Genomic DNA, 14,435 nt, shown 5'->3' with positions numbered 1-14,435 from the left:
AGTGCTGGCTTGCATGCTGCCAGCAGCATCTGAGCCAAACAGAGCGAATCCTGAAACAGTCCTCTTTGCCTGGGAAAATTTTGCCAAGAACTTTTCTGTCACATCACCTTTTATTACACAGTCTCTCCCAGCACACAACCTGTCTATATTTATACCAGGTATTGAGTCATTTTGCTAAGTAAGAGCCATCTAATTAGCATTGCGCACCGTACACACAGGTCCCAGGAGAGATTTATCCTCTCTGAAAGCTGACGCATGTCTCTATTAGCACATTAGGTACGGTGCAGTAAAGCTGCATGCAAATGTGTCTACCTCCATTCCCACCTACAGCTATTAGACATGACAAATTCTGGTTTTAGACTACGTGAGTATTGGCTGGTCATACAAACTACCAAAGATCTCACAGATGATGAGGGGTCAGGAACATTTCCCATATGAGGAAAGGGTGGGAAACCTGGGACTGTTGAGCATGGAGAAGGATGAGGGGAAGGATCTCATCACTGTTTATAAATATCTAAAGTGCAGGGAGCCAGGTGGATGGGGCCAGGCTCTTTTCAGTGATGTACAGCAACAGGACAAGGGGCAACAGGCACAAAATGGGGCACAGGAAGTTCCACGTAAACACAAGGAAGAACTTCACTGTGAAGGTGACAGAGCTCTGTAGCAGGCTGCCCAGAGAGGTGGTAAAGTCTCCTCTGGAGATATTCAAGACCTGTCTGGACACTTCCCTGTGCAATCTGCTGTAGGGAACTGCTTTAGCAGGGAGGCTGGACTGCATGATCTCCAAAAGTTCCTTCCAATCCTTACAGTTCTGTGATTTCAGTTTACTCATCAGCTAAGTTTTAGCCGACATCAGATATTAAGAAAAGCTTATGGAACTAATGGTTGTTTTTTAACATATAATATTGTAGAAGCTGAGGCTAAAGCTTCTACAAGATCAGTTATAAAATAATATTTCACTAATGTACATTTATGCAGCATTGGCTGCTGAATTCACTGGAGGAAAGGTAGGCAACAGCTGTCTACAAAGCACAAAGTTCACTGACCAAAGTATCAAACCAACAACTGAAATTAGTGGATCACTCTGCTGCCTCCTCCAGCAACTCGAAATGCTCGTGGAAATGAAACCACTGTGTCTTGAAGCACATTCTTGGAAGCACTTAAGGCCAGGTTAGATAGGGCCCTAGGCACCTGAACTAGTGGGTGGCCATCTTGCTCACAGTAGAGGGGTTGGAACTAGATGACCTTTGAGGTCCCTAGTGGAAATGCTGAGACAGAGCTTGAAGCACTGATTGAGGACCTGGGGGAAGGCAGGGCCAACCCAGGGGAGCTCAGATGCAAGCGACGCACCCAAGTGACCAGAAGGGGTGGAGGCAGAATCCACCCCTTCCCAGACCTCATTTAAGGGTTGGCAGTGGAGTTGAGGGCATCTCATCTGGAGATCCTTACAGGCCTTCTTAGAGTAGCTAGTTTCTTTCTCTTATTTTTGTGCCTATTGCTATCATGTCTAAGCAGATCCCTGCTTGCCGTAGTTTTAAGACCTTGCTGCTCTGCCATCTTGTTATGCTTTCTATTATGTTACAGGTCCCTTCCAAGATATTCTATGATACTACATCTAAGCTACTTACAAACTTGCTTGCAACACAAACATTCCTAAGTTTGCATAGACCTATGCATTTCACAGCAGCTGCTGTGCCTGGCTACCTCCACACCATTTTTCTATAGAGGTAAAAGCCTGGGAAAGGGGCAGCATGGATGCTTTTGCAGGACCCTGCACCTAATATATAAATTCTGGCTTTCAGAAAAACCTACTAGGTTCCATGCAATTAAGCTTGACTGCTCAAGTGAGTTGAGTCACCTTGGATGGAGTATCTCCTGAACCTGCTCTGTGCTTCCATTTTAAAAGGAACTCCAGGCACCCTGCATCCATATGCTGGTGCATATAGATGGTGCAGTTTCTTTCAACAATGGCTGTGCCAAATGACTTTATTAAGGACTGTGGACATGCTCATATAAAAAGTAGTGCATAGATGCTATGAATAACAATGTGATTAACAGCATTGTCTGTATCTTTCAAGAGCCAGGTCACTCAGCTGCTAGTTACTTAGAGGAGACTTTCTGAAATCTAGGATTCAGGTTTTTTGGTTTAAACATTTATCAGTTAAAAAAAAACTACAAAATTGCAAATGGGTTCACTATCTCAGCTGTAAGCAAAGAGTTCTCAAATATTGAAGACATGAGTGTGGAAAGCATTGTTTGACTCCTGTTGACTCATTGCTAAGTTCTACATTAGAAATTAGCAAAAGTAGAGTTCATATCATTTCTAGCATATTAGACTCAGGAGATTCTAACCCAAGATACAAATATTTGACAAATGTATAATAACACTTCCAAATTGAAATCATCTCCTCTCTTTACAATAGGTTCATTCTCTTTCAGTGTTTCTGAGGCACAGAGGTTACCATCCCCCTTCCCGTGCCTGCTGATTCCCTTAGAGAGAGTTGAAGTCCTTGATGAAGCAAAACCTACTGAACAATCTTTTCAGCAAAGTATGTAAGTACATGCTTAACATCAGCTATACCTCTATAAATCCTATCAGCTTTGCTGAGTATGAATGGATGTAGATAAATGCTTATGTGCTTTTCAGAAATAGGCTTGAAATGAAGACAGTGTATGGGATTCTCTGATGCTACCTGGAGCTGTCCACATTGTGCACATGCCAGTGTGACATGTAAAGGTGACAAAGCTCAATATGCAATCCCATAATGGCCTAGGTGAATCAGCTACAGAGACTCCTTTGGGAAAACTGCAAAGTAAAGCCAGAAATCTCTGCAATTTTTTCCTCTAAGGAAAAAAAGGAATACTGTAATTTTAATCAGGTTTGGGATTTGGCCCCAGGTTGTGACAGAGTAGCTTTTGACCAAATTTTGATGTTGTGTTTCACTGCATAAAAGCAGGATCCTTTGCTTTTAAACTAAGTTTCTACTTGTGTACTGACACTACCAGTAGGTATCTACCACTTCTGCTTCTCCAACCTTCCAAAGTTTGTAAATGAGATTAAACTCCCTGCCAAGCAGCACCTTTCTCTAACCCAAATACACTTTACATCTTGGCGTTAACAAGAAACAATTAGATGAGAAATCTTTGTTTCCTCTTTCATTCTGATTAAGCATGTAGAACATCTGCTCTACTCAAAATTATAATCTAGGCTTAAACCATGCAGCAGCCTCAAAATAAGCAATGGAAAATATTTTTGAAAGACCACTGCAGGCATGGAGCAAACAGCAATGTGCAATAGGAAGGGCAGTGTCTGCAAGACATACTAGCTCTCTGCTGCTCCAGTGTCTACAAGGAATCCAAGTTCCATTCAAAGAGCAGCAGGAAAAAACAACTCTTACCACACATCCGTTACGACTACTGAAGTGCTCAGATCTGCATCTGTATCACTGTCTCTGCAAGTCAATAATACCTCATGGAGTAATGAGATGATATTAAAGAAAGTCCCAGAAGATAGCAGAATATTAAAAAATAGTATCTTTCACCACTGGCTACCTTCTCCACCTTGTCCTCCTTTAGCAATCACTGGGGAGAAAGAAAAGGAGGAGAAAAAAAAAGGAAAAAAAAAAGCCACAAACAGCACAGGTAGAAGAGGACTACATTGGGAAGAAGATAGGTGCGTAACCTGGACTCACTCTGAAAGCTGGAAAGTTGCCTCTATGCACATTATCCAGGAGAAGAAATACATGCAAGCTGCACCAAACAGCATGAGGCAGAACAAAGCATGCCCATAGTAAATATGCCTTCATGCTGCTGCCAAACTTAGCAAAGGGCTGTGCAACATGCAAGGTCAGACCTTGTTGCAAAAAGAAGATCAGGTGCAGTCAAGGTAACACAGCTTAACCTCCATGTTTCCTCCCAACATAACCACAATGACATATGGCCAGGGGTATCATCAGGCCAGCTTCAGAGGAGGTAATTTCTTAGTTCCCCCCCACCGTCTTCTGTGCATGCTGAAAACCAGATTCTTCCTGTTACCATGGTACTGCATCATCACTGGTGTCTGAGCACAATTGCAGATACAGATAAGACACCAAACTATGGCAAGAAAGGTGAAGAAAGTCACCTTTCAGCAGGCTAGCACCATACAGATACAGTTAAGGAGCCCAGGTAACAGCTACAACCTCACATGGCAGAGAGCCCCACAGGAACTCACCCAGGTCAGTCTTGGATCTGATATTAATCAGCGAATGATACACAGTCATATTGTGAATTTAGACAGGCGTATTAATTTTTTTTTTTTTTTGAGGGATCCACTTTGTCACTTGACTGACATCTGAAAAATGAGTAGAGGAGATGGCACTGATCCTAACCCAAACTACTCAATCTGGTTCATTTTGTGATGACAAATACAGCCCTAAATATAATTGTCAAATTCTCACCTGAGCCTTGTCTGTCAAGTGCCCTTGATCTCGTGTTCTACTGCATGTCTCTAGGTATCACAGTGAACTACAGGCCCAAACTTTCTAAAATTTCCTTCACAAAATGTACATGATCTGTAAGCCCAAAAGCTCATACAAACATGCTAACCAGACAAACATATATCAGTGTCAGCAGATCTTAAGATTTAGAAAAATCTCATAATACCCTTTTGGAACAGTATAGTACTGGCTTAAGCAAACTCAACAAACACTCGCAACAGGTCCAATTCCACTCTGCTTTTTTCCTATAGTTGGGATGGGTGCTTTCTTTTGACTTATTCAGTGAACTGGACTGTTAGATGCTGTACCTGAAAGCTAAACTTGCAAACAGGCAAAAACCTGATCTCATTGACCACAGTGCACAAGGAAGCCTAAGAGAGGCACACACAGCCCAGTGTGCATACTGCAGAGAGGAGAGGTCCTTTTAGTGGCAGTACTGGCTTAGACTTGACTGGGTGATCACGAAATTGTACCTTTAAGCGTATAAGTACAACTAAACAGGAAGAAAAATATCCCAAATTGCCACACTCAAGCAGATAAACACAGTGCTTCTTTGCATTCTCAGAAAAGTAGGACCAAGGGAGACTTGAAAGACTGCAAAAGCATATGATTTGATGTCTTTTGAGAGAAAGACATGGTCTCAAATGTTCACTTTGCTACAAGTTTATTATTTTATGCCTTAAAAACAAGGGTTCTGACTTCCTAGAGACCAGCATTTTCTGTAGTCATTTACACCAATTTGATGTGTGAGCAGTGTGGGTGTAAACATTACTATTCTGGTTTGGCAGCACTTGCCACCCACTTTGCCTAGGTGTGAATGACTGCACAACGTGCAAGGCAATGGCGAAGGTACTGCAGGGACTGTTTTACATAGATTTGATACCCATAGTAATACAGTGCACAGATATGTAGAGGGAGAGCAAGAGAACAGAAGGAAAGATACATCAGCAATCAACTGAAGATGAGATCTGACAAGAGAGCTTACCAAGTACAAGCAGCTCCACTGATTCTTCGTTCTTGCCCTCCACATCATCTGGTGTGATAATAAGGCAGTAATACAGCCCACTGTCTCCCCACATCAGCTTCCCAATCTGAAGGTCTGCATCTGAAAGTCAGAAAAGAAAAGTCAAGGTTTCCCTCCAACATCAATTGAAAGAGTGAGTCCATCTTCAAATCCTGAAACCATCATTTCCTTACAAAGAGTGGTTAACCTTATCCAGGACATACAGGAATTCAGGAGTAAGAGGAACAAGATCAAGACCCTGTGCCTGTATGTGGCAACACAGCCAGTGCCACAGAATTTCACTTTGGAAGTGCCAAGAGCAGAAAAGGTATCCAGCGTCATTGTGTCTTTTCCACCATGTAAGGCCTGGGCCCCAACAGTATTTGTGCTATGAAGTGAAGCACCAAAGGGAACGAACGTCCTTTGGGTTCCAGAGCTGCTTGGCTGAATCCTAAATGCCTGTCACACAACAGCCTGACACCTTTCCTAAAGGAATTAACTGGACAACTATTACCAGCCTCCAGTACTCCAAATTGCTAAGAGTCACTTCCAATCCCCATCACAGATCACCAGAGTAGGAAAGTTACCATGGACGATGCTGACGTCTCTCTCCTTATAGAAGTCCCCTATAGTGACGGCAGATCCTTGCTTGGAGGCCACGACACGGACCGTCCTTCTGCTGTCCACACAGTCCAGATAGGGATCCCAGTCCAGGTTCCTCTTGCTCATTGTTTGTAAACCAGAAGTCACCATACCCAGTGCTTCTCCCATCCGGTCCTGACAGTAAGATTTATACCTCCACTGCACCACAGCTGGTTGGGTGGAAGAAGTAGAGAAATGGCAGCGAAGCAGAGCAGGCTGAAACAACATGGCTACCTTCTTCTTCTCAGGCACAGTGACTCGCAGTCCTTCCACCTCAGCTGAAAGACAAAAATATTAGTGTCACACGTCTCGGCACGGCTTCAAGAGGGGATTGTGGCACTTTGTCATGCTGTCATTCTTCCCATGTGCACAACATTAACATGACCATCAGTTTGCTAGGGTGCAATACTCCTCTGCATACACAAGCAAAGGTTGGCTGTTTGCTCCTTGGATATGTTACAGCTACAAGGAAAAATACTGTACAATGGGACTGAAGGCTCAACTGAAGTATCCTTATGCTCTGTGGTAACACCAACATAGTGGTGTGCGATTCACGCTTCTATGGCATTTTTAAGTAAGGAAGAGGGATGGCTATATTCCACTTCTCAGGGTCAGCTAAGGGGTGAGATCTCACGTTCACACCAGTCCTAATGAAGAATAACTGACCCACTCCTAATTTCAGTGTCATCACATTTGCTCTCTGAAGGTGAAGCAGCAAGCAGCACCAGCCAAGCCCTCCGTGCAATGGTGTTCAACACTGCTGATAGCTTGGCCAAACTGGAGACACAGGAAAGAGTAGAACCAAATTGCATAGCTTCTGGCACAATTGGTGTTTGGCACTGAGAGAAACTGATCCATGTGGCAGGCGTGGAGAAAAATGGCCCAAACACCCACATTTTTCACATTCCCATGGAGGAGATGGAGCTCAATGCGTAACATTTATCTACCAGTTGACAGGAAAGCTGCAGCTTGGAGCTGATTGTATTAGGGCCTGAGAGAAGATACATGGGAAATAAATACAAACAGGACTACTGCCACATCCTTATGTAGCTCTAGGAGAAGCCAAGAGATAGTGAGCAATGCCAGCAGTGAGCACTTAGAATAGCGAGATACTCCATCTACACACAGTGAAATGGCCAAAACCTCCCACGCATGCCCCTCTTTGCTTCCAGGCCTCCTGCACTGCAGGTGGGACTGATTGAGGAAGCACTTACACAACACTGGAAACATATGCAGTCACCCTTTCAGGCTTCTACGTGCCAAGTGGTGGAGGGACAGAAATAGCCCCGCAGCAAGGGGGGAATTGTGAAGGAACAGGTTTCCATCTAGGGGCACCCTCTGCAGCTGGGGGACAGCAGGGCCTGATAGTTACAGCTCATGTGGAAAAAGGAAACCAGTTTCAGTATGGTGGCAGCTCCCTCCGGTATATACCCTGAAGCAGAGCACAGTGAAGAAGAGAACAAACCGAATGCAAACATTAAAGGGAAGAAGGATGCAGAGGAAGCCTACACTGCATCATGACGGACTGCTGGACTTGGATAAGGCTCAGGGAAGAATGCAAGACTGAGAACACAGCAAGATTTCCTTATGGGGGGAAACAATAGGAGAGAAGAGCAAGTGCCAAGAAAGAAAAAAACAGAGTAAGGCTGAAGTATTCAGGTAAGTAGATGGCTGATGCAGAACAAAGAAGTTTACGTTAATTGGGAAGGGTTGAAGGTGTCTTAGCCTAGGTCAAAATAATCTCAGAAGGCTAAAGCCAGGTTGCAGCAGATTAAAACGTGCCAAAAGGAGAGGAAAAGGAGCCAACAAAAATACACCACCCACAACAGAAGCTGGAGATGAAAACAAGAGAGCTTGCAAAAGAAACCGAAATGACGGACGTCTTTAGGATGGGGAAAGAAAGACATAAACACTAAAGCAGTAGAGCTGAAAACAGAGACAGCAAGCAGCAAGTACACCAAAAGCATGACAACTGAAGGCACAAAGGGACAGAGTCCAGTCGAATATAGCTGCAGACCTGAAAAGCAAAAGCAAGCAAATGTCTCATGATCAGGAGTCGTAACCAAAAGAAAGTGAGAAGCTTAGACTAATCCCGAATGTAATTTCAAAACATTATCAGTTTTCCACACCATAAATCACAACAAAGCCTACAAACACCACGTGGGAAATAAAGACACAGTATGGACAGCTTAGGGAGAAAGCTTACTTCAGAGAGAATAGATAGTCACCAATACTATCAAAGAGTTACTGATCTAGGCAGATGTGACACTGGGGACTACTAAGCGAAGGTTTGTGGTGCACAGGGGTGCTATGGCATTTGCAAGAATGCTGTACTATACACGTAATAAACACGTGACATTACACAGATAGCACTTGTGCCACACTGAAATTGTGCAGATGTCACTAGTTTTTCTAGAAATGCCTGGACTCAAATCCAAATGCTTAAGTATGTGCTCTCCAGAGTACCGTGTACCACAGTTGAGGTCCCAGCAAGACGCTGCCATAGCAGAGGCAGGGACCAGAGGCACGAAATATAGGCAAAAAGAGAACTCCAGCAGCAGCAGCTGGGATGTTTCTGCTGGGTCTTGCTCGCAGGGGCAAGCGGGACAGAAACATGGGGCCACGCAGCACTGGGGGAATGTCACGACTTGGTTCTCATGGTGATCCAAATGGTGATGTGATCTTATTCCTTCCTCTCCAGGGACCCATGCTTCTCAGGCTGCATCTGAATTTAAGAGACACGACAAACAGCTCGAAAAAATGAATGGGTACAGGCCAGACCTGGATCTGGCGGCTCTGCACCTGACTCCAGGCAGTCTGTGGCCAAAGCCAACACGTGACATGAGGTGACCAAGTGACTCATCATGTTACTTCAGCTTCAAGGATAAAGCACTGACACAGGGAATATTTAAATCTTTCCCTTGTGAACGAAGTATGCTACTCAGTAAACACAGTGCTTTCAGCTATCCATGTGCTGCAGCACTCCTTTCCTGTTAATGAGATTAATGAGTTTGGTGAGCCAGGGACTGCTTTAATAAATGATTAGCTGAGCTTTAGCAAATTCTCATCTGACTAACTTTCTCCACCCCTTTCCCATGTGAATGTCTATATTGAGAAAAGAAATTTGCAAGCAGCTTTTGGGAAAATGCAAGATTTCCTTTTCTATCCAAAAGCATTTGGGAGATGTGCAGTAAGTTAACTGGCATCTTCAGCATCTTATCCCAAGGTCTTCTTTAACTTGTAAAACATTCTTTTCGGATCTTATCCAGAAATAACATCTGAGAACAACACAGTGCCTCAGACAGAGTCCGGATCAGTGGAAATTCTCAATCTATTTAAGTCAAATTGTATATAATTACATAGGGCTGAACTGGGAAATTATACACCTGTTACTTCCTCTGGAAAAAAAAAAAAAAAAGAATAAGCTGAATCTATTCATGTAATACAACACTGCTGTAAAAACACCCATCAAAAGGCCAGCAGGACGCTGGATGACAAGATGGCGGCTCTGCACCTACCACAGATGTCTGCGCACACAAATTACAGAAGTGTCCTTAGGAATTCCTCAAGCTCAAGAAGCAACTGCTGAGCTCAACGATCTCGAAGAGACTAGCCAGGATGCCAGAAGCCTCAGGACAGAAATCTGGGCTGCTTACATAGCAGGGCACAAAAACAGTCAAAGATATGAAAAAAGATGACGAGCTTGGTGACAGCAGATTGCAGCGGCTGCATCGAGTTTAATATTAGCAGGATTAAAAAGGAACAGAGCTGTGCTCTGCTATGTTTTGATAAACACGGGCAGAGCAAGATGAGCCCTTACTTCAAAATCATTACAGAAACAAAATATTTGCACTCTAGAGAGCCAATCTGTTTACTGTGAATTTCAAATGATTTGAACTTTCATAAGAGAAATCTCGTGAAATATGGTCTGTGAGAGCCACAGGACCACGTGACAATTGTACTTCCCTTTTTCTTTGCTCCCCTTAAGTCCCTGGACAAGCTCTCCAAATATTAATCAAATACACTTAAAAACACAGATATCCTGACTATCAGAAAGTAAGAATCTATGTATTTGTATCCCTGTTTTCTTCTGATTGCATCTCCACACTATCTTTAGATTACGCGTGCAAACTACACAGTCAACATTACACACAAGCTATTCCTAATACATTTTACTGCTGATTAAAGAAAATTCCAGGAAGTGATTATAGAGGGGGTATCCGTATGGGCATATTTGAACCTCGTGAGCCTGATCTTCCTAAGCACCTTCCACAAGACAAAAAAAAAGAGGGTAACTGAGAAGTGCAAACTTCAGTTCTTCTTTCAGTTGTCCTTCAGAAATAAAAGCCTATGCTTCCCCAAGGTGAGATGGATACCAGGAAAATTCAGCTTCATTACCCAGCCTTAAGCTAGCCTTTATGAATAGAATAAAGCCGACCTGAAGCACTCATCTCTGTAAATAATGACAAAGGCAAACACTGTAGTTCAAGGTAATAGGTCTGTATCCTTCTAGCATATAAGATAAGAGTCAAGTCCAAGAGAATGAAGTACACATCATTCTTCAGGTCAGCACAGATCTCCTTATTTGCGCAAGAATCACATCTCTTTCTTTGCTGTTATTTGGCCCTCATTGCAATTTGCCTGGAGCAGCAGGGCTGATGCTGAGAAACCACAGAAATGGCACCACACAATCTTATGCACCTTTACTGATAGGAGTTCCAGAGGCGCATCCATGAGAACAGGAGGTCCTTGGACCCTAAACCAAACCTCATTAAAACTACTCCTAGCCTACACTTCAGGGTTTTGGCACAAGAAGGACAAATCCATAGGTAAGAGACAGTGCTCCTAAGGTAATTTGTACCACTTCCCCATAGAAAATAAAAAACTGGGCAAAAGGATGCTGTATCCTTCAGATTGGATATCAAGAAAAATTTCTTGAAATTTCTTGAAAGAGCGGTGAAGCACTAGCACAGGCTGCCCAGGGAGCTGGTGGAGTCACCCTGGGGGTGTTCAGGAAAAGGGTAAATGTGGCACTGAGCAACATGCTAGGTATGCATGGTGGGGATGGGATGGCAGTTGGATAAGGTGATCTTAGTGGTCTTTTCTAACCTTTATGATTCTATGATTCTCTTCATTGTGCCTTGGCTACTGCCCATCAACTAGATGTGCTCTCCCCCCCACTGCTGAACACAGACAATCCTTACAAATGTGGATCCAGCCTAAATCATAAAGTCTGGGTTCTGAGATTGGAAATCAGTGATGATACACAGAGATGCAAGTAAGTGAATGGAGAGCCAGCATGACAACTAAAATTCTGCTGTACGGACTTCTATCAACTCAGGCAGGATAACATTGCACAGTTAACCAGCAAAATCCACGCAATTAACCAGCAAAGCCACCACCATCAGATTGAGTGGTTTATGGGAAAATGGATTGCACATCATGGTCTAGCTGCTGTAAGACTTGTGTTCTTAGCTCTATGGCCACTAACTGCCAACTTTTGTAGCCAGCAGAAAACCAATACCTAAATAGGTCAGATGCACTGAAATGGAAGCGTAGCGCTTTACACAGTTCCAAAGCAAAACAGACTACTTAACCTGGAACGAAACAAAACCAAAGTTGCAGAAAAGCAAAGGCAACACTCAGAGCACAGAACCTCAATATGAAAGCTCTCCACAAGGGATACAGCTCAGGCTCTGCATACCGAGCAGCAGATTCAGATTTCTTTACTCATTTCTATTCCCCATGATGCCGTTACACCCGATGTCCCATGCTCCCAACTTAACTGCATAAGTCCACAGCCCTGAAATACCAAGGACTGTGTGTGACATCCCAGAGAGGTTGGTCTGTAGGCCATGGAAGGGCAAAGCACAGCCGTGCTCCAGCATGCCCCTTCTGAACTGTGGCTGGCAAACTAAGAGTAGGAAATCACCCACCCCTGTGTTACAGTACGGCATTGCAGTGGCCCTTCCGCACACAAAAGTAAACAGGTAATGAGCGCTAAGTTACAGAGAAAAAAATGACCTCATGGGAGGGAAGCCCAACCAAAGGCACTGCACTATTCAGGGGATTTTTTGAACTTGCAGTAAGTCGAAATGTGTGAAAGGAGACAAAAGATAAATACAAGAGCTAAAAACTAACTACAAAGGATAGACAAGGAAGAACAATCACTGGGGGGGGGGGGGGGAGGGAAGAAGCTGCGAACGCTGATTGGGAATTTCTCAGCCCATCTCGAGGGGGGAGGGGGGAGTGATGGGGCGAGACCTCCCTCTCCCTCACTCCCCTTTGTCTCCCCGTCCCGCTCTCCCTGCCTCAAGCCCTCCAGCTCCCACCCCCACTGCACTACCTCGGAACACAAGTACCTCCAGCGGGATGCAGGCTCTCTACCCCGAGACTGACCTCTCGTTCCTTTGCACAGCCATTCGGCAATCTTGAGTCTGTGTTTGCCAGCCTCTCTCCCTCGTCTGTGCACACACACACACAAGCAACCCTTTGCTTATTCGCTTGCTCTCGGCTGAGCGAAGCACGGTGCCCGCTCCATCCCCGCGCAGTAACCTGTTGCCTGCCTGGAGCACTAGGGAGTCTGGGAGCTCTCCTCCCGCTCCGCACAGAGCCGGCAGGTTCCGAGCGGTGGCTGCCTTCAATGGCGGGGAAAGGTGTCAGCAGGCTGATGGAGAGGTCCTGATCTAGCCAGACGTTTGCAGATAACGAACCTCTTTCAGGAGAGAGAGGAATGTGAAGTCACGTCTGTGTGTGCTCTGCACTCTTACCAGTCCCTGAATGCTGTTTGTCAGCAGCTACGGCGAGCAGAGAGGAGACCGAGTGGGGTACACTCAGAAGCGGCCAAACGGAGGGGAGGGAAGCGGGAGGGGGGCCGGGAGCTGCGAGGCCCCAGCTGAGGCCGTGTAACGCTGGGAGGGAGCAGCAGGCAGGCTGGGGATGACTCAGAGCCAGAGAGCAATGGAAGAGTGGGTGGGCAGTGGGAGAGAGGTGTTATGACTAAAAGCCGAATTTACCGCCTGCGAATCCTAAATCTGAAGAGGAAGAGCCTGAGGTCTTTTCTGTGGGATACACGGGCGGCGGTGTGAAATACCGGTGTGAAATTGGGAGCGCTCCCTCTCCTTCGCCTCCCTGGCAGCCAGCCTGCCGCAGCCCTTCCACAGCCTCCTGTGCCCGGCTCGAAGCAGGCAGAGCGCTGTCCTCTACCCTCTCCTCTTCTCCCTGCCCGACCCTTCACAGCCCTTTCTCGGCCCTTTTCCCAACCCCGGAGCACTCCTGCTCCCCCGCGCCCGTCGCCCTCGGCTAGCGAGCCCGGGCAGGAGCACCAGTCCCGTACGGCTCTCGGAGGCCCGGGCACGGGCGCCCCGGAGGCGCAGGGCAGCTCTCTCGTCCCGCACCCCGGCGGACCAAGGAGAAGTTCCTCCAATTGTTCCCGGCCGCCGTCCCCACCGCCCGCAGCCAAGGACACTGCGGCCCCCCCGGGCTCCCGCCGTCGCGCTCCTCTCCCTCCCCGCGGCGGCTGCCGATCCTCGCACCCCGAGTTGCCCCCGCGCCCTCCCGGCGAAGTCTCCACAAACTGCCCCGCGGGACGTTCCCCCGACCCCCCCTCAACTGATCGCGCCGAGCCGCTCGTACCTGCGAGCCACAGCAGCACGACGCAGCCCAGGAGGCGCCCACCCATCTTCCCGCTGGCCGGGCAGGGCGGGCATGCCGCGGGGCGGCGGGAGAGGGCCGGGACTGCCCCGCCAGGAGCCGGCGGCGAGGCCGCGTCGTGTGGCTGCACCGCGCTCAGCTCCGCTCAGCTCCGCTCCTCCCCCGCCGCCGGCTGGGGGCCGCCTCGCGGGGCCGGGCCGGGCGGGGACAGCGCGGGTGGGGGGCGCGGATCCGCTGGGTTGGGGCTGAGGGAAGCGCCGCTCGGTTGCCGGGAGCTCCCTGCAGGGCTGCTCCGCAACTCCCCGCGCCCGCGGCTTCGTTGCTAAAAATGTCCGTTCCGATCATCTGTGCCCCCAAATTAACAGCGCGTACCTCGGGAAACGAGAGCAGGCTGTTGCAGTGCAGCGTTTCCCTTGGGCTTCCACTTGCACCGTGACCAATCGCTGCGATTTTAGATCAAGAAGAGATCCAACTTTACACGAGGAGGAGGTGTTCTGGCTGTTAGAGACCGACATCTGAGCCGTGGGGCGTTGAGTGTTGGTGCCAACGCGATGTTGGACGGGGCTGAAAGTTTTTGGGGGGAGCTGCCAACTAGAAGTGCTGCTGTCGATCATTGTTCCAATGGTGGATGTTGCTGTGCCACAAAACAGCCCCGACCA

The 14,435-nt window shown here is 46.8% G+C and overlaps 1 protein-coding gene across 3 annotated transcripts in view; it reads right to left on the bottom strand.

Moving 5' to 3' along the window:
- ILDR2 (immunoglobulin like domain containing receptor 2) overlaps positions 1–13,928 on the bottom strand; it is a 39,691-nt gene extending 25,763 nt beyond the window's left edge. For 2 of the 3 annotated variants that reach the window (XM_052703176.1, XM_052703195.1), the window contains exons 1-3: positions 13,759–13,928; positions 6,069–6,401; positions 5,464–5,583 (exon numbers count right to left, since the gene is read on the bottom strand). In XM_052703176.1, coding sequence (XP_052559136.1) covers positions 5,464–5,583; positions 6,069–6,401; positions 13,759–13,804 — 499 coding nt within the window. In that variant the 5' untranslated portion in view covers positions 13,805–13,928. The remainder of the gene's footprint in view (positions 1–5,463; positions 5,584–6,068; positions 6,402–13,758) is intronic. The other variant, XM_052703186.1, reaches the window with a different exon arrangement.
- Between the last annotated feature and the right edge of the window lie 507 nt (positions 13,929–14,435).

Source organism: Tympanuchus pallidicinctus, unplaced genomic scaffold, assembly GCF_026119805.1.
Source record: "Tympanuchus pallidicinctus isolate F22 unplaced genomic scaffold, pur_lepc_1.0 scaffold10, whole genome shotgun sequence".
Lineage (NCBI taxonomy): Eukaryota > Metazoa > Chordata > Aves > Galliformes > Phasianidae > Tympanuchus > Tympanuchus pallidicinctus.
This window is presented reverse-complemented; position numbering and strand designations above follow the sequence as displayed.